At 40.9% G+C, this 21,321-nt stretch overlaps 1 protein-coding gene across 3 annotated transcripts in view; it reads right to left on the bottom strand.

Annotated features, from left to right (window-relative positions):
• The window catches only part of SBF2 (SET binding factor 2), a 919,918-nt gene that overhangs the window by 251,355 nt on the left and 647,242 nt on the right, over window positions 1-21,321 (bottom strand). For all 3 annotated transcript variants that reach the window (XM_030200990.1, XM_030200991.1, XM_030200992.1), the window contains exon 17: window positions 413-481. In XM_030200990.1, the coding sequence (XP_030056850.1) occupies window positions 413-481 (69 nt within the window). The remainder of the gene's footprint in view (window positions 1-412; window positions 482-21,321) is intronic.

Below are 21,321 nucleotides of genomic sequence, written 5' to 3'. Positions count from 1 at the left end.
AAAAGCTTAAAGTAATAACTTTAGTGTTGGAAAATGGAAAGCATAAAAATAAAAACACATCCTCAGTAAACAATTTCTGTTTAAATGTTAAACTATGAGCACAGGCTAGAAAGAAAATGTAGTGGCATTATATAATCAACAATGGATGGGTCCCATAAGAACCTATAGTTCATTAGGTAGGTTTTCTTAGGGTCTCTTTTATTAAACCGCGCTAGCAGTTCTCAACCCGGCAAATGTAACGCACACCACAGGCTGTCACATTTGCTGCACAGGAATCACTAGTGCAGTTTAATAAAAGAGGCTGTTAGTTACCCTTCCTGTGGTTAAGCCAAACATCTAGAAATGACTAACTGTAAACCAGAAATAGCTTTCATCAACATTGAGGAAAAAAAAATAAAAAGAAAGAACTTACCCTATAAAATGCTGTAGTCAAGGGCAGCAACTGAGCAGCAATATTGTATTCTTCTAAACTTGAACAATCCTTTAAAAAAGAGATACGGACACTGTCACAATTATTTGGCATCACATGCCATGCTAACATATACAGCTCTGAGAAGCTCTTCATATCTTCCAAAACAGGTTTACTTACTTTCCTTTTTATTCATGTGTGAAAATGATTTTTAATGTTTCAAGTTGTACATTTCAAGATAAACTTTCAGTTGGGCACCTATCTGGCATCCTACATTTCTGCTTTGTAACTTGCAAAAAACCCAGCTGAAAATTTAAACACAAGTGAAAAGATATTCAAAAAGCTGGCAGACAATGTACGCATATAACTTTTATGAGTACATTCAGTGGGATTTGTGCTCATAAAATGCTACCTTTGAACTTATGTGCATAAAGTTAGGTACATGACTTTATGCACTTTCCCCATGAGCAGACTTATGCATGTAGCTTTATGAATTCAGCGCTGAATATCAAAACTGAGTATTCTACTGGTACAGTTAATATTGATTCTGTGTTAAAGGTTAGAACTCAATATGGAGGTTAGACATCTTAAACATATCTTCTACTTTAGAAAATGCAGCTGCTTCGTAGAAAATGAGGAGAGTAATTTTAGAAACTATTTTCACACATAAAGGGGTAAAGTCAGTAAATGACACCCAAAGATCAGCACAAAAAAAAATAATGCTTAGCATTATTCTATCAACAACGCTCAATGTTAGGAGTCATTTATAGAATAGCACTAAGCACCGGGAACTGTGACTACATTTAGGTGCAACCATTTACACCAATGAAATCTTGGTGTAAATCCCTGTGCCTAAGATCCCCCATATTCTATAACAGCATGCTTAAATTGTGGGAATGCCCTGATCTGCCCATGTCCCTCCTATAGCCATTCCCCCTTTCTGGAGCCACGTAAATATACACTAATTAGCACTGATAATTGATTGTTAGCTCCCAATTATCAGTGCTAATTAGCTCATTATTCAATCAAATTGCATGCACAAATTGGGTGCGTGTGCAATTTAAAGCACCATTTATAGAATTAGGGGGGAATGTTTATTTACACATGGAAATGTACTCGTATGCATCATGACATGATAAGTAGTACTCTGCTGGCAGGCATGTACAAGGGTGGAGTTTGGGTGCAGAATGGGCTGAGTTCACATGTACGCACACAGATTGTAAAATATGTTAATCTATGCATGTACATGCACAGTCCAGGTGAGAATATTTACATCTGCTTGAGAGATTTTTGCTGCTTATGATAGGCACATATATGTGTATAAAATACTATCAGGCTTATTTTTGAAAGAGAATGGCGCCCATCTTTCGACACAAATCGGGAGATAGGCGTCCTTCTCCCAGGGTCGCCCAAATCGGCATAATCGAAAGCCGATTTTGGGCGTCCTCAACTGCTTTCCATCGCGGGGACGAACAAAGTTCACGGGGGCATGTCGGAAGCGTAGCAAAGGCGGTACTGGAGCATACTTAACACATGGGCGTCCTTGGCCGATAATGGAAAAAAGAAGGACGTCCCTGACAAGCACTTGGCTGACTTTACTTGGTCCATTTTTTCTTGCGACCAAGCCTCAAAAAGGTGCCCAAACTGACCAGATGACCACCAGAGGGAATCGGGGATGACCTCCCCTTACTCCCCCAGTGGTCACTAACCCCCTCCCATTCTCAAAACAACTTTTAAAATATTTTTTGCCAGCCTCTATGCCAGCCTCAAATGCCATACCCCGCTCCCTGACAGCAGTATGCAGGTCTCTGGCGCAGTTTTAGTGGGTACTGCAGTGCACTTCAGGCAGGTGGACCCAGGCCCACCCCCCCCCCCCCCACCTGTTACACTTGTGGTGGTAAATGTGAGCCCTTCAAAACCCACCAGAAACCCACTGTACCCACATGTAAGTGCCCCCCTTCACCTGTAAGGGCTATGGTAGTGTTGTACAGTTGTGGGGAGTGGGTTTGGTGGGCTCAGCACCCAAGGTAAGGGAGCTATGTACCTGGGAGCAATTTGTGAAGTCCACTGCAGTGCCCCCTAGGGTGCCCGGTTGGTGTCCTGGCATATCAGGAGCACCAGTGCACTACGAATTTTGGCTCCTCCCACAACCAAATGGCTTGGATTTGGTTGTTTCTGAGATTGGCATCCTCGGTTTCCATTATCGCTGAAAACCGGGGACGACCATCTCTAAGGTTGACCTAAATGTTAAGATTTGGGCGTCCCCGACCGTATTATCGAAACAAAAGATGGACACCCATCTTGTTTCCATAATATGGGTTTCCCTGCCCCTTCCCAAGGACGTCCTGCCAGGACGCCCTCATGAAAACTTGGGCGCCCTGTTCGATTATGCCCCTCCATGTGTCTTTATAAAATAACACCTAAGTAGGCTCCTACTTGACCTCATAAACCAGACACCTTGTTATGTCTTCCTAATGTGGTCCATGAAAAGCCATTGAAAAAAAAATCTCAGAAAACTGGAATATATTTAGCGGTATCAAACATACCTCTAGAGGCTGAAACCATAGACTTTATAACAGTGTCAAATGTGGAAGTCTGCATAGGGACCCAAAGCATTTCTGGTAATGGAATACCACTGTAACACTGATTTCAGACATGGGGAAATGGAGGATTTATTTGCCACTTTCACCAGCAAATATAAGTACAAAGTAGCAAGGCAAGAGCTTTGAAATAATAGAGCAGGTCTTAAAACAAAAAATCAGCACTTCAGGACTCCATCTTACCTTCTTATTGAGAGGGCTAAGTCACAGAAAAGACATAATTTGAAAGCAATTTAAAAAAACTCTGCATGGAGTTTGTAGTTCCACAAACAGAGTCATTCAAAGCCAGCGTGAGTACAAAAAACAAACACAATGGTACCGGAAGGAATGGTCTGAAACATAAGTAAACATAAAATACACAGCAAATAAATATAACTTAATTGAAAGTCTTCAATGAATGTACGCAGTCCAACCCAACAAGGGGCTCCTCATTCTGCTGAAACTGAGTCAGGTGTACTTTCTCACCATGCCCAATTTTGGACCCACAATGAGGATAATTTTATAATAGGGTGCCTAAGTGAAATGTTAAAAAGATGCCCAATAAATAGTTTTCTAAAATGACCTCCAGCAATACACAAATGCTTCCACACAAATGTACACCTGTAATGAAGGAGGTGTAAAAATGTGTGCATGTGCTCAATGCCTGTTCTCGCATGTTTTATATATCACAACTCTGTCCCCGCTCTACAAACTGTGCTCCACCTACATACCAGCATGCTTATAAGTACATGACAGCTTGTCAGCATGTATGCTTGAATTAATCTGTTCAAAATACCCAGATAATCAGATAGTACACTACCCCGTTGTTCTCCCTCACAGCAAGGTCAGGGAGTGCGTATTTCCAGTTGGAAAGATACAGTGGAACTAGAAAAGGTACAGAGAAGGGCGACGATTACCCTATGAGGAAAGGCTAAAGCAGCTAGGGCTCTTCAGCTTGGAGAGAAGACGGCTCAGGGGAGATATAATCGAGGTCTATAAAATGAGTGGAGTGGAATGGGTAGACATGACTCGCTTGTTTACTCTTTCCAAAAATACTAGGGTTAGGGGGCATGCAATGAAACTACAAAGTAATAAATTTAAAACAAATCGGAGAAAATATTTCTTCGCTCAACATGTATTTAAACTCCTGAATTCTTTGCTAGAGAATACTACTACTACTTAACATTTCTAAAGCGCTACTAGGGTTACGCAGCGCTGTACAATTTAACATAGAAGGACAGTCCCTGTGATAAAAGCAGTTAACTTAGCAGGGTTTTAAAAAGTTTTAGATAGCTTCCTAAAAAAAAAGAGTCCATAAGCCATTATTAAGGTGGACTTGAGGAAAATCCACTGCTTTTTTCTAGGATAAGCAGCATAAAATATATTGCACTGTTTTGGGATCTTGCCAGGTACTTGTGAACTGGATTGGCCCTGTTGGAAACAGGATACTGGGCTTGATGGACCTTCGGTCTGTCCCAGAATGGCAATACTTATGTTCTTATGAAAATCCAGTCCTTGGGTGCATAGCAGATGGCTCCTAGGGTGTTCCCTCATGACTCAGCACACCCATTGAGCCACTGTCCCCTCTTAATTAGAGGAAGGTAGTTAAGTCCAGAGAAAGTAAACCAGAGAATGCTGAAACACTCCTCCAACCCCTTTGAGATTTTTCATAGACTGTTACTGATTGCACAGCTCTTTTGAGGGTTTACTGTTTTTACATGGATCTAGGCTAGTTTATTTATAGCATTTTATTGTCTGCTTTTTTTATCATAAGACCACAAGATGCATTATAGTAAACTGTAATTATGCTCAACTAGCAATAACACCACCTACTGTTCCAGAATATCAAGCCCCTTCTCATTACACATAAACAATACATTCAACATCTCCAAATGGATACTACTTTTACCCTAACCCTAAAACAAAGAAAATGCTTTAATATAGGACAATATCCCCACCTAAGATCCCACCACCATACTTTGATCAACCCATACAAAATCCCAATCTTCTACAGCAGGGATAAAACTAGGACTTATGCTTTTGTTTTCTTTCATATTCTTTGCACATTTTATTTACCCTTTCTGGTTTTGTTTTGTGTAAATAAACCTAACAGAGTGGATATCTGTGGAGAATGTCTCCCATAAACCAGAATGTTACTGCTCTTGGCATAGACCTAAGAAACCATAAAGCTTCACCTCAACCTATTACAAAGGACATTCATTGTAAATCCACATTATTTCAGGGTCAGTCACTGTTTCCATCAATTAAACTTTCCTTTCAAAACCTGGAGGGTTGCGGTTGAAATGATTAAGAATCACCATAGTGCAAAAGTGTACAGGGGCTGACCTACTATGCTTTGTTTGCTGTTAATGTAGGAATTACCATGCACTGACAGTTAATGTTCAGTGAGAACCTTCACTAAACTGCACTAACTGTTAATGAAGCAAAGAATGCAATGCAGTTAACGCCACCTCAAGAAAGATAAAGCTAACTGCATTGCTTTATTTGCCTTGCAGTTAGTGCATGGTAAGGAAATTTTCTCCTAACAGTATGACAAAATGCTGGTAATGTCCTCAACAGCTAACAGCTTAGAAAATGAGACCCTATAACAATGAATTTGCATACTGAAGTACATAATACCTAAAGATGTTAAATACAAGAAGAAGTTCCTCCCAGTACTAAAGTAGCCTACTTTCTGGGACACAGTCTATGCATATACATGGATCTGAAATTAAAACAAAAAACACAAAACGCTCCTGGTGTCCCCTAAAATAATTTATTATGGGTATACACAGAGTATAATTTTCAAATGTGTTTTTTGGGAAAGCTGGCTAATAGAAATTAGTTTTTTTTAAAATGCATTTTCACTTTAAGCACTAACTATATCAAAGATCATGTATACACAATCAAATGGTCCTTCCCTTTGCCATTTTGGACTGCTGCTGTCCCTGTAGCCTCTTATCTTTCCATACTCTCACTGGGAATCTGATTCTTCCATTCTTCCACTTGCATGTGTCTGGAGCAAAGCAATCAGTGTTCACGACCAATGACAAAGATTTTCTTGTTTTTCTTTTGAAAATAAATAAAAATCACCTTATGTGCAATGCAAAGCAATAAAAAGGTGAGAGGTACCCAGCAAAACATAGACCAATGAAAACCCCAAAACCCAATATTTCTGTCAACTCATCAAATAAGGATGTCCATGTTACCATTCCCATTATTCGATGAGGTTTACGCTTTAAGCTCAGAATGGTTTAAAGAGATACTGAAATTTCATAAGCAGATTCACAGACTAGCAAACCAATTAGTTATGCCATAAATCTAACATGCTAAATGTTTTTTAAAATGGGAATTCTTCAGCAAACAGGACAGATCAGCATTTCCCAAGTCAGTCCTGGCGTACCCCCTTGCCAGTCAGGTTTTCAGGATATCCACAATGAATATATGCATGAGATTGATTTGTATACATGGCCTCCATTGTATGCAAATCTCTTTCATGCAAATTCATGACTTGGGAAACACTGGAATAGATCAATCAATGTTGCAATTGTTCTTTTGAGATGAAAGATGGGTTGACAAGATAGAGCAATACCAGTTTTCAGTAACTGTTAAGCAACACTGAATAAAGCCAGTCTGTATGATGGTGCCACAAACTACTGTTCATGCAAAAGTCATACAACAGGACCTTGTTTTCAGAGGCCACCATAAATAAGAGAGTTATGCTATTTACTAGCCATTCCATAAATAATTTAGAGATTTTGCTTACAGTGAGTAAAGGAATGATTATTTTTGGATCTTACTATGCAGGCACTAATGGAGACAAGAATGCCAATCCCTCCTCCCCCTTGTGTCTCAGAACATCTGAGTTTCTTTAGCTGAAATGCCATGCATGTTTCAGAATACTGTCATGAGGCCCATGGCAATAAAGTTCAACATACTCGGGGCTGTAATCTTCTCCCAAGGAAATGATTGGGATGCCAAGATGCCTTTTCACTTCTATTTCACAGCAGGGCTTCATTCTCAATGGCTCGGTCCAAACCTTAAACTACACCAGCTGTGACACGATGTTGCACATCCAAAGTATTTTTATTTTATAAAGGCTATTTTTTAATTGAATTGTTAAGTATATTAACAACGTAACATGACTAAAGGAAGGCAAAATGCAATCAAACATTAATAACAAGGAAGGTCAGAGATCATCATTATTTAACAAGATGTTTACATATTGCTGAGTACTCTACGTCTGAAACTCGTGGCCCATTTACAGCGCTAGCATGCTTATTACAAACATCAATGCAAAATATTTTGCAGCCCACTTTAAAGACATCCTTGTCTTACAGAACAATGGAAAAAATCCTTGAGCTAATTGCTTAGGCACTGGAATATTTTTTTACATTCCAGAAGACTCCAGTTGTAATCTATTAGGACATCAGCTCACAAACATATATCATCCAGTATTCCTCCAGACGCTGCCAAATATAAACAAAACCCAAAGAAGCTTAACTTTTTAAAAGATACAGAATGAAATGAACTTTGAATTTCCTACACAGATTCTTGTTCACTGGCATTTACTCCTGGCTCAGTAACATAGTAACATAGTAGATGACGGCAGAAAAAGACCTGCATGGTCCATCCAGTCTGCCCAACAAGATAAACTCATATGTGCTACTTTTTGTGTATCTTACCTTGATTTGTATCTGTCATTTTCAGGGCACAGACCGTATAAGTCTGCCCAGCACTATCCCCGCCTCCCAACCACCAGCCCCCGCCTCCCACCACCGGCTCTGCCACCCAATCTCAGCTAAGCTTCTGAGGATCCATTCCCTCGGAACAGGATTCCTTTATGTTTATCACACGCATGTTTGAATTCCGTTACCATTTTCCTCTCCACCACCTCCCGTGGGAGGGCATTCCAAGCATCCACCAGTCTCTCCGTGAAAAAATACTTCCTGACATTTTTCTTGAGTCTGCCCCCCTTCAATCTCATTTCATGCCCTCTAGTTCTACCGCCTTCCCATCTTCGGAAAAGGTTCATTTGTGGATTAATACCTTTCAAATATTTGAACGTCTGTATCATATCACCCCTGTTTCTCCTTTCCTCCAGGGTATACATGTTCAGGTCAGCAAGTCTCTCCTCATACATCTTGTTACGCAAATCCCATACCATTCTCATAGCTCTTCTTTGCACCGCTTCAATTCTTTTTCATCCTTAGCAAGATACGGCCTCCAGAAGTTAGTGGGCTATGCATGATGCAATATTCATATCTAGAAGCCAAACTGGCCAATGCCATCTTTACACACACATTAATTCTCACAAGGATGCCTAAAGTTAGGTGCTGTGATTGCATGTGCAATTGCCCTTATAGAACACTAGTGTTAGTCTGCATTTACATGCCTAACTATAGGCATGAGCACTTATGCTAGTTCAATGGCTGGGGTGACTGCTCATGCTCAACTGTAGGCAGTTATTTGCATAAATGCTAATATATTATTAATTGCACACACTACTGACAGGGAATCCACTGACCCGCCTATGCCCTTCCCAAATTCACAGTTGTGTGCAATAGATTTTGTGTGCATAATTTATAGAATATTATTTAAAGGCCATTACAGGCATAACTGTGCCAATCAACACCAATGATTGATCAATGTCAATTATAAGCTGATTAAGTTACGCGCCTACAAATTACATTTGTTTCAAAGAAGGGGGAGCGGAAATGAGAGGGTCATGGGTCTTTCGGGGTGGAACAGGGGCATGGTGTTGAGTTACATGCGTACTTACAGAATAACATGTGCTCCATGCATGTTTAGTTGCGGGCATGTTCCACTGGTAAAAACAACCATGTCTAAATTTACACATGACTCTCCATTTAAGCGTGCATTCTATAAACAGTACCAAACTTTAGGTGCAGCTTATAGAATACCGTTTAAGTGGTTTTTTTGGTGCCGATTTTTTTTTTGGGTGGATGGTGTTCCTTTTATTATCGACCAGATAGAGAGAAGAGTTTTCAATTTTGACACAGTACAAGTCAGCATAAGAAAACCAAAGGGCTGCATTAGGGTCTTATAGCCCATTTATGTTTATGTTTCAATCTTTTTTATTAATTACATGAGTGTACAAAACAGCATTAGAACATAATCACCTTATTGTATGGAATAAAACATATTCCGATTAGGGTAAATTCTCTTTTCACCCTTCCCATCCCCCTACCGGTCCCCCCTCCCTTTCCCCTACCCTCCCAACCTCCCCAGGTCCCCCCTCCCCTTAGGATTCTCCTATTACAAAATACACCAGTTTAACACAGAGATCTGCATGAAACAAAATATTTATTTGTATTTTGACTTATAAAACCATTTGCCCCTGAAAGATGTTCAAAACAGAATAATCCATTTGTGTATTTAAAAACTAAACTTCTACAAAACAGATGAAGATGTGATTCCGTGTGCCCCAATGAAAAGAGAGATTAATTCTACTTCCATTTAATTTTATGTTTAAATCATTTTTATTTAGAACATCACCAGTATTCATAACATAAACTTCAGCTTTATAACTCTTTTACCAACCAACCATCATACCCCCAATCCTCCCACTACCTTCCCAAAAACAAACAAACCCTTGTATTGAACATCCAAAATTTCCATTCTCTCTATGCGCAGCATTGTCAACATCCACACCTGCCACTGCTGAAACAAAGGCAGCCTGGCAGAGAGCCACTCCGTCAGTATCACTTGCTTGCCGGCAATGATAGACCGTATGACAAACAGAGTAAAGCCACTGGCCAAGGGTTGCCCCAGTACCGGCTGCCCAAATAAGAGTGTTGGACTATAGGACCAACCTTGGCGCCAAATTGTGTTAACATATTTCACAATCTCTTTCCAAAAGTTCTCTGATTTCTTGCATAACCAAAACATATGTCCCAAGGTCGCGCCATCTGCCCCACATTTCGGACATTCCCCCCCATGGAGAAAGTCCCATGTAGAATGCTCTTCTAGGGGGTATATGCAACCGAAGGACAAACTTATATTGTAATTCCCAATGAGCTGAATGATAGGTTACTCTTCTGATCGAGAGAACATGGGATTTAATTTGTGCTGCTGTAATGTCTATGCCAAGATCTTCCTTCCACAAATGCGACAATCTCATAAAGTCCAAGTCAGCAACAGAGTCTCTTATGTGGCGATGATGGAAGACTAGCGGCACCCTCTATTGAGCCTCCAAAGAAAATGCTAATGATAGTTCTTCCTGGACATCCTCTGCAAGTGACTTCCACGGCAATGATGCCACATAGTGCTTCAACTGAGCATAGTAAAACCGCTCCCCACTCAGCAGGCCAAACTCTACCTGAAGATCCACAAAGGATTTTATATGTCCTTCTCTGGTAACCACTTGTAGTAAATACTCCATCCCCAGACTCTTCCACTTACGGAATACCAAGTACATTTGTCCGGGAACGAAAGCTATATTTCCGCAGATTGACAGAAATGGCGTCACCCTTGCCGACATCTGATGTAATCTGCAAATCCACTTCCAAACCGCCACAGCCGATTTCATAATCCATGAACTTTTTAGGATGTATGGGATAGTTTTCCCAGATGAGTGCAGATAGTTACTAAAATGCGCTCCCATAGTGAGATCAAGCCCCAATGAGGTATCCGAGAAGTCCTGCGTACCTCTAAACCAGTTATTAATATGTCTCATACCACTGGCTACATTTAAATATCTTATATTCAGCAGTCCCAAGCCACCATATTCTACAGGAATACAAAGTGTTGCCATGGGAAGGTGGTCTTTCTTGCCTCGCCAAAGAAACCCCTGGACCAGAGTATTCAGTGCTTTTTCATCTTCCCGCTTCAAGTACAACTGTAAGATTTGTAGGACATACAACCATCTGGGGACTATTATCATATTAAACAGGGCAATACGGCCTAACAATGAAAGAGGTAGCTCGGCCCATGCCTGCAAACTGGTTTTTGTTTCCCCTAAGAGCCGCTGAATATTCTGGTCTTATAAGTTATTTAAATCAGCAGTAATCCACACTCCCAAATATTTAATCTTATCAAAAACCCACTGTAAGGGAGAGTGGTTCCCCACAACCTTAGATCCAATAGCGAGGGATAGCGACTTGGACATATTTAGCTTAAAGCCAGAAAGGTGCCCAAATCGCTTTATACTTTCCAGAAGCACCTCCTTGGACCCCACTGGATCGGTCAGTGTAAATAGTAAATCATCTGCGTATGCCAGCACCTTAATACAGAGGTGCCCCAGTGAAACACCTTTAACATTGCATATTTTAATGTTCGCAGCAGGGGCTCTAGGGATAATACAAAGAGTAGAGGAGAAAGGGGACAACACTGTCTAGTACCCTTCTCTATTTCAAATTCTTTTTCTCTAAGACCATTGACCAACACTCTCGCATGCGGATGACAGTAATTGCCTGCAAAAACCATCCTTTAAATGCCATTACCTCCAATGTATGGAACAAATAGTCCCACCTCACCTGATCAAATGCCTTTTCAGCGTCTAAACTTACTACTAAGGCTGGGATACCCCTCTCTGTGCAAGCTGCCATTGCTAGCAATAACTTTCGAACATTTTGAGTGGCCTGCCGGCGCCTCACAAACCCCACCTGTTCCCGTTCAATCAACTCTGGTAAATACTTCGCTAGTCTGTCCGCCAGTATTTTAGCCAGAAGCTTAATATCTACATTTAAAAGCGATATTGGCCGATATGAGTCCGTATACTCATGTGGTCTTCCCGCTTTAGGAATTAAAGTAATCAAAGCTGCGTTAGTGTGTTTAGGGAACTGTCCATCCTCTATCACTCCCTCGTAATACTCAAGCAATGAGGCCAACGCCTCTGCAGGCAACGATTTATAGTATTCTCCAGTAAACCCATCTGGGCCCGGGGCGGACCGGAATTTTAATGACTTAATCGCCTGTTGCAATTCCAGTAAAGTCAATGGAGCATTTAAACTCTCTCTGGCTTCCATCGACAATTTAGTCAGTCTAGACTTTCCCAAGTATTCGTCTATCTTCCGCTTATCCCTCACAGGATCCACAAAATACAAACTGGAAAAGTAATCTGTAAATATCTGCCCTATTTCCTCTCTGAAGTTATGCAGTGCCCCTCGCCTATCTTTTAAAGCCATTACCGCCCGGGACCCTCCCCATCATTTAATTACTTTTGCTATCAGGGAACCTGATTTATTATCAAACCTCTGCAATTTATATTTATAATATAGAGAGGACCAGGTTTCCTGTTCATGCAACAGGGTATTTAATGCTGTTTTGTATCACCTGCACTTTTTCAAGTGTTGTTTGAGTGGGCCTGTGCATATGTATTAGCCGCGCCCTCTGAAGTCGTTTTTCTAAGTATAAAATATTAGCTACTCTGTGCTTTCGCCGTAAACTACAATATGCAATAATATCCCCCCTTATTACCGCTTTGGATGCTGACCAAAATAAGATGGGCTGTGTCTGTGCATGTTCCCCATTATTAATTGAATAGTCCTCCCACTTACTATGTAAATATGCTTGAAAATGAGGGTCTGCCAGTAAGTATGTTGGGAATCTCCATCCGCCTCCCCCCACCACATAAGTACATAAGTACATAAGTAGTGCCATACTGGGAAAGACCAAAGGTCCATCTAGCCCAGCATCCTGTCACCGACAGTGGCCAATCCAGGTCAAGGGCACCTGGCACGCTCCCCAAACGTAAAAACATTCCAGACAAGTTATACCTAAAAATGCGGAATTTTTCCAAGTCCATTTAATAGCGGTCTATGGACTTGTCCTTTAGGAATCTATCTAACCCCTTTTTAAACTCCGTCAAGCTAACCGCCCGTACCACGTTCTCCGGCAACGAATTCCAGAGTCTAATTACACGTTGGGTGAAGAAAAATTTTCTCCGATTCGTTTTAAATTTACCACACTGTAGCTTCAACTCATGCCCTCTAGTCCTAGTATTTTTGGATAGCGTGAACAGTCGCTTCACATCCACCCGATCCATTCCACTCAATATTTTATACACTTCTATCATATCTCCCCTCAGCCGTCTCTTCTCCAAGCTGAAAAGCCCTAGCCTTCTCAGCCTCTCTTCATAGGAAAGTCGTCCCATCCCCACTATCATTTTCGTCGCCCTTCGCTGTACCTTTTCCAATTCTACTATATCTTTTTTGAGATACGGAGACCAGTACTGAACACAATACTCCAGGTGCGGTCGCACCATGGAGCGATACAACGGCATTATAACATCCGCACACCTGGACTCCATACCCTTCATAATAACACCCAACATTCTATTCGCTTTCCTAGCCGCAGCAGCACACTGAGCAGAAGGTTTCAGCGTATCATCGACGACGACACCCAGATCCCTTTCTTGATCCGTAACTCCTAACGCGGAACCTTGCAAGACGTAGCTATAATTCGGGTTCCTCTTACCCACATGCATCACTTTGCACTTGTCAACATTGAACTTCATCTGCCACTTGCACGCCCATTCTCCCAGTCTCGCAAGGTCCTCCTGTAATTGTTCACATTCCTCCTGCGACTTGACGACCCTGAATAATTTTGTGTCATCGGCGAATTTAATTACCTCACTAGTTATTCCCATCTCTAGGTCATTTATAAATACATTAAAAAGCAACGGACCCAGCACAGACCCCTGCGGGACCCCACTAACTACCCTCCTCCACTGAGAATACTGGCCACGCAATCCTACTCTCTGCTTCCTATCTTTCAACCAGTTCTTAATCCATAATAATACCCTACCTCCGATTCCATGACTCTGCAATTTCTTCAGGAGTCTTTCGTGCGGCACTTTGTCAAACGCCTTCTGAAAATCCAGATATACAATATCAACCGGCTCCCCATCGTCCACATGTTTGCTTACCCCCTCAAAAAAATGTATTAGATTGGTGAGGCAAGACTTCCCTTCACTAAATCCGTGCTGACTTTGTCTCATCAGTCCATGTTTTTGTATATGCTCTGCAATTTTATTCTTAATAATAGCCTCCACCATCTTGCCCGGCACCGACGTCAGACTCACCGGTCTATAATTTCCCGGATCTCCTCTGGAACCCTTCTTAAAAATCGGAGTAACATTGGCTACCCTCCAGTCTTCCGGTACTACACTCGATTTTAGGGACAGATTGCATATTTCTAACAGTAGCTCCGCAAGTTCATTTTTTAGTTCTATTAATACTCTGGGATGAATACCATCAGGTCCCGGTGATTTACTACTCTTCAGCTTGCTGAACTGACCCATTACATCCTCCAAGGTTACAGAGAATTTGTTTAGTTTCTCCGACTCCCCCGCTTCAAATATTCTTTCCGGCACCGGTGTCCCCCCCAAATCCTCCTCGGTGAAGACCGAAGCAAAGAATTCATTTAATTTCTCCGCTACGGCTTTGTCCTCCTTGATCGCCCCTTTAACACCATTTTCGTCCAGCGGCCCAACCGACTCTTTGGCCGGTTTCCTGCTTTTAATGTATCTAAAAAAATTTTTACTATGTATTTTTGCTTCCAACGCTAATTTCTTCTCAAATTCCTTTTTTGCCCTCCTTATCTCCGCTTTGCATTTGGCTTGGCATTCCTTATGATCTATCCTGTTACTTTCAGTTGGTTCTCTTCTCCACATCAGCAGGCATTCCTAGGTCCACCCAAATTAATGCATGGTCTGAAACCTCTTCAGGTCCAATAACCACCGAACAGACCAGGGCAAACATAGATCGTTCTATCAAAATGTAATCTAAGCGGGCCAATGTTCCATGTGCCCGTGATCTATTGGTATATTCCCGACCTCCCGGATGTAAAATTCTCCAGGCATCTACTAAACTTAGAATTTTTTTGAAAAGCAGAGAAGTCTTTATACCTTTGTCCCAAGTAATGAGGTGAGGGTGCATTCGATGAATCTAGCTTCTGGTCTGCGACTAAATTGAAATCCCCCAGCACTACCATTTTTGCAGTCTTATGCTGCAAACAGCTACTGGCCAGTGATTGAAAAAAACCTGGTACATACCCATTTGGGCCATATATACCTACCAAAAGGAATTCCAGTCCCTGTAACCAAATATGCAAAATTAAATATCTCCCCTGTTCCCCCTGCGCTACTACTGTGACTTTGCAAGGGAGCTCTTTTCTAAATAATATTGCTAAGCCCCCTTTTCAAATCTGTGCAGCCATTGCATAACATTCCCCTACCCATGATCTTTGTAATTTAGCATGTTCTACATCCCCTAACCTCGTCTCCTGCAAACAAACAATATCTACCTTGTGCCTCTTTAAAGCTTGCAAAATCTTTGCACGCTTTATGGGGGAACTAATACCCCCAACATTCCAGGATATTATTCGTGCTGGCATATCAGATTGACCCATGTCCCTCTCCAAAGCCCATGAGAGCCTGACACCCCATGATCAACCTCTTGTATATGACTGCATGGAACATCTTGTACCAGATCTTCAGATCCCACCAGCTCTCCCCGCTCTCCAGAGCTTGTCCCCTGTAACACTCCTAAATTTCCAGTTCTTCGCTCTCCCCCTGACCCCCCCATCCCTTCCCCACCCTATCTGTAACCTGTTCCATACACCTGGAACTTATCCTAAGAGTTTGAAATAAGATCTCGTAATGTGTGTGGAACCCCCACCTTCATCATTAAACATTTTGTAAAATTCTTTTCCTGTTCTGTAACCCCGCCACTTAGCCCCTTAAATTTTATATTCTTACCAACCATTCAAGCAATACAGTTATATGGCATCAATTAGCTTATTGTCCATTAGAAACATTTTAGCCTCCGCCACTCCGCTAAAAGAGTGCCACGTGTCCTGGGCACAAACTCTCAGGTGCGCAGGATATTGTATCGCGAAGCAGATCTTCTTATTAACCAGCGCTGTGCAGAGCGGATGAAACAGTCTCTGTTTTTCCTGCACCGCTGAGGAATAATCTTGAAATATCAACACATTCTTCCCATTATGTTTAAGGTATCTCTCTTAATTCGAAAACGTTGCAGAATTTCCAGTTTATACCTGTAGTTTAGGATCTTTGCAACAATTACTCTTGGCCTTATATGGGCCTCCTGTTTCTTGCCAACCCTATGGGCCCTTTCAATCACCACCGGTCCCATGGTATCAGTTAGAGCAAGTTCCTTAGATAACCACGTTTCCAACCAAACCTCCAGGTTACGTTCCGGGATTGACTCAGCCAGGCCCACAATACGTAGGTTGTTCCTACGGGAACGATTTTCTAAATCTACCAATTTAAGTGCCTGGTCTTTCAGTTGGCTCCTTGCGCTGGCAATGTCCGGACCATATCCACGTGAATCGTCTTCCAGCGCCGCAACTCTGACTTCCACGTCATTTATACGGGTCTGAAGACCGTCAAGCAAAGTTTGAAACCCCTCCAACTTGCAGTCCATAGCTGCCCATTTTGGCTCCCACGCCTTCACTATAGCCGTAGTTAACTGTTCCAACTGCGTGTCTGAAAAAACTGCTGGCGATAATATCATGTCTTCGGCCATCTTGGCTTCACCACTGTCCGACTTGCTTTTTTCTCTTTTGTTAGGCTTTTGCGCCATCCCAGCGGGCGAACTTTTTAAATATCTGTCCATTAATCTTATCCATTCCATTCCAAGGATAGAAATAGCGGGCAAATTCTACCGGAACCCACTGATATTATTCTTTAACAAGGTGAGGGCTCTGCAGCTCAGCGAACCGCAGCTGCCTTGCTCATGGCACCACGTGATCTCCTCTTGTGCCGATTTTTTAGGCGCCATTTATAGAATTTACCCCATATGGCCTATCAATTTACCATTTTTATTCAGCAGTGATATTTAGAACAATAGTGAAGAACTTAGGTAAGAATATGAGAACCGAGTACTTTGATATGGGAATTAGATGCTGAAGACATATGTTTTCCTCTATTTATAGAGTATGCAAAAACATCAGCATCGAGATTGAAAGATCCCTGATGCAGTGGTGAAGGAGCCGTGAAACGCTGGCTGCGTTGAGTCATTATGTTGGACTGCTTCAAGAGAACACTCTAAGAAGTGTGCTACATGACTCTAAAAGAGAACCGTGGAACTCAGAGTAACTGAGCTATATTTTGAGCCTGCTATAACTGAAAGCATTTTTATCAACATGAACTATGAGGGGTGTTACGACAGATCGTTGATTATGAACAATTTTTTAAGTTTACATATTCCTGGTATGATTTGCAAAATAAAAGGGAGGTTTTTTTTAAGCTGCTGATTGAAAAGAAGGGAGCAAAAACACGTAGTTAAGATACCCAAATTTTCTGAGGCTTTTTCCTACCCAAAAAGACATGCTGAGTTGAGCTGTTCAGAAGATTTAGATGATGCTGAAGCATTAAGGAAGTCTCAAGATCAGTCACAGTAGGGGTATGGTATAATTTGCTACCAGTTCACCTATCCACACCAATTGAAAAGCTCTATAATCCTTTCCCTTCTGTTACAGATCCTCTGTGCTTGTCCTATGCTTTCTTGCATTTAGATGCATTTCTCATGTCTTCTTTCCTAGGAAGCTGTTCCATACATCCATATCCCCTTCCTTAAAGAAATCTTTCCTTAGGTTAGTCCTGAGTTTATCCTCTTTCACCTTCATTCTACACTCTAGACAATTCAGGGATCAGAGAATTCAGCTTACAGACTAATCTAAGGACCTTCTGCTGGAAGTGCATAGTACTACCACTGAGTCATTAGACATTTCATAAATTTTTACATTTATGTAAAAGATTCCCACTAGAGACAGCAGTAGCATAGAAGTCATATATTTCTACTCCATTACTACCTATGATTCAAATCTCCATAAAATCTGGGAGTTACATTTATGCATTGCTTTTTACAGTACTACTCATTAGAAAAGCATTTTAACACCACAGTTCTCTTTTACAGTGGTTCTCTGAGTAACGTCAAACAAAACCCCTTCTCCAAAAGGTTTAAAGCACTGTTAGTTGTTCTCTCATCAGCAATGAAGGCAGATGAAAGTGCTCTTATGAGGTAAATATCAGCAGGTATGTCTGTGAGTTTGTTAGTCCCCTCACAGAACCCCTGTCTGAAGAATGCAAACTGAATAAAGTGTACCAGAGGGAAACCAAGGAACAGGCTAGAAAAAAAAATTGCCCTTTGGAATCATATTGCATGCAAGCCAGATACAATCAACAACCCCAAATTCCACCAGTCTTCTGCAATTAAATGTTAAGAATGCACACACAATTGCTGTTTATTAAAACCAAAATTACAAATTAAAGATTTTGTCTTAGGTTTGCCAAAAATGTATTTAAAATTGGACTACGAGGTAACCACATGAGACTAGGAAAGACATTTTTAACTGATGCAACTGTATAACTTGGGGCTCTATTTACTAAGCCATCACAGATGGCATGTTAATGGCCAATTTTTTTTGTGAACATTTAGCTATGACTTTAACGCTTGATTTACTAAGGGATGTCAAACTATTAGTAAATCTGATGTTAAAAGCAGTTTTGCAAACTTTTTAATGCTAGAGTGTTACCTGTAGCAGTGATGTCAGCCCCTATGGGGGGGGGGGGGGGGGCTCCAATCCTCACATACCTACATGAAAATCAAACACCCCAGAAACAAGGGCCTGTGACTTTCCATGAAGTAGTATTTCCTCAGGTTACTTCTAAGTCTAGCCCCTTTCATCTTCTTCCTATGCCCCCTCATTTCAGAGCTTCCTTTCAAATTAAACTTGCCTCAGGTGCCTTTATGCTGATATAAGTATTTAAATGTCTCTATCATATCTCCCCTCTCTTGCCTTTCTTCCAAAGTATACATATTTAGATCTTTAAGTCTGTCCCTATACTCTTTATGACGAACACCACTGACCATTTTAGCAGCCGTTCTTTGGACCAACTCCATTCTGTTTATATCTTTTTGAAGGTGCGGTCTCCACAATTGTACACAAAATTCTAAATGAAGTCACACCAGAGTCTTATACAGGGGGCATCATCACCTCCATTTTATTACTGGTCATTCCTCTTCCTATGCATCCAAGCATCCTTCTAGCTTTTGTTGTCACCTTTTCTACCTGTTTGGCCACCTTAAGATCACCACATACGTTCACACCCAAGACCCGCTCGCTCCTTTTTCATGCACAGTGCTTCACCCCCTAAACTGTACCGTTCCCTCGGGATTTTACAGCCCAAATGCATGCACCTGCATTTTTTAGCATTAAATCTAAACTGCCAAATTCTAGACCATTCCTCTAGCTTCGTTATGTTATCCACACCATCAGGAGAGTCTACCCTACTGTAGATGTTTGTATTATCCATCTTGAGTAGAGAGGTGTGGTAGCCGTGTTAGTCCACTTTTAAAGGTAATAGAAATAAAACAAAATAAAACATGGAAAAGAAAATAAGATGATACCTTTTTTATTGGACATAACTTAATACATTTCTTGATTAGCTTTCGAAGGTTGCCCTTCATCAGATCTGACGAAGAAGGGCAACCTTCGAAAGCTAATCAAGAAATGTATTAAGTTATGTCCAATAAAAAAGGTATCATCTTATTTTCTTTTCCATGTTTTATTTTGTTTTATTTCTATTGGTATTATCCACAAAGAGGTAAACCGTACCATACAGCCCTTCAGCAACATCGCTTACAAAAATGTTAAAAAGAACCGGCCCAAGAACTGAACCTTGTGGCACACCACTTGTAACATCCCTTCCCTCAGAATGAGCTCCATTTACCTCTGTCGCCTTCCACTCAACCAGTTTTTAACCCAGTCAGTCACTTCATGACTAAGTGAGCAACAAAATAGAGGACTCGTGCACAGCTCAAACCCTAAAGCCATTCTAAATTAATTTTACTTTTGGCTTTTTTCACAAACTCATCCATAAAAGGCAAATATCAGTCTGTTATTTTGCTGACAAAATGTAAAATGTCATTATAGAGGTTTATATAAATGATTAGAAATAGCAGAAATTGGTTATACTTTATGGCATTTATCCAAATACTGCACTTTTTTTAGACCAATGCCAGATTTTCATTGTTAAAAGATTACAGGTTCCAAAACTCAAATGACTAGGATTTTTAAGACAATGTATACAGAATCCTGCAGTCATGTATCTAAGAGAATGTGATTATATAGTATCGCTTTACAGTTTATTATATATACCTGTTGTCGTAGAAGAGCACAATGACTTATATTGGCTCAAGTACTCTATATTTGTTGGAATATATGATGGAATTTGTAAATTAATTATGTATTGTCTGCTACAGGTTATGACTCTAAATGAAATTAATAGTTCTGATCTTCAAAGTTTGATTTTTCACAACAATTCTGGTCCATCTCCAAATTTTATAAATTGTGCGGAGTAATTTCATAAAGCTTTTGCTGTGGGTGAAGCCTGTTTTACACATGAAAAGTACTTTTATAAACTGCGCCAATGTGTAGAAAATAGGTGCATAAAAAGCATGTACTTACTTTTAAGGGATCTGCACATAGGCCTTCCCGGGGGCACAATTTGGCTGGAATGGAGGCAGCGTTGTGATGTACGCATGTATTTTATAAAATACTCAAGTACACACTTGACCATGGATTCTACATAGCACGACTAACATTGCGCATGCAAGTCTGGTTGTATTCTGGATTTGCGTACACTACTTAATTAGTTAACAAGCCAATTGGCGTTGATAATTGCCACTTAACAATTTATTTATTTATGACATTTATATCCCACAATATTCCCGCTCATGGGCAGGCTCAATGTGGCGTACAATAATTAATAAGCAAACAATAGTACAAAGTACAGTGGACAAGGTCACAGGAGAGAGAAAGAAAAAAGAAAGGAGGGAGAGAAAGAGAGGGAGGGGAGGAGATAAGTTTTCACAGAGGGAGCCGTAGACTAAAAGGGTATGGCACCTGTAGGGGTCTTAGTGTATGCACTGCCAAAAAGGAAGGTCTTGAGCCGCTTCTTAAAGGTCGGGTGATCTAAAGTGAATTGGCATCAATTAGAATTTACACGCACAACTGTAAGTGAATTCTGGTAACATGATGCGCCTAAATTCTCATAGTTCAAATGGGGGTGTAGCCATGGGCTCTTCTAAAATCTATGCGCATTGTTATAGAAATTGCCCGATCTGTACATAATTTAGGTATTGGCGTAACTGGCAGCGACTAAATTTAGTTGTACAGATGGACACTGGGCATATTCTATAAAATGTAGGCGATCTTTACAGAATACGCTTGGTAATTTTTTTTCAGTGATGAATTTTCAGGCGCTATATATAGACTCTAGCCTTTAAGGGGTAAATTCAATATAGGTAATTAAAAGTTAGGTGCCAAAGAACTGGGTGC

The sequence above is a fragment of the Microcaecilia unicolor genome, chromosome 4 (assembly GCF_901765095.1).
Source record: "Microcaecilia unicolor chromosome 4, aMicUni1.1, whole genome shotgun sequence".
NCBI lineage: Eukaryota > Metazoa > Chordata > Amphibia > Gymnophiona > Siphonopidae > Microcaecilia > Microcaecilia unicolor.
Note: the sequence above shows the minus strand (reverse complement) of the source record. Positions and strands in the feature narration are given on the sequence as shown.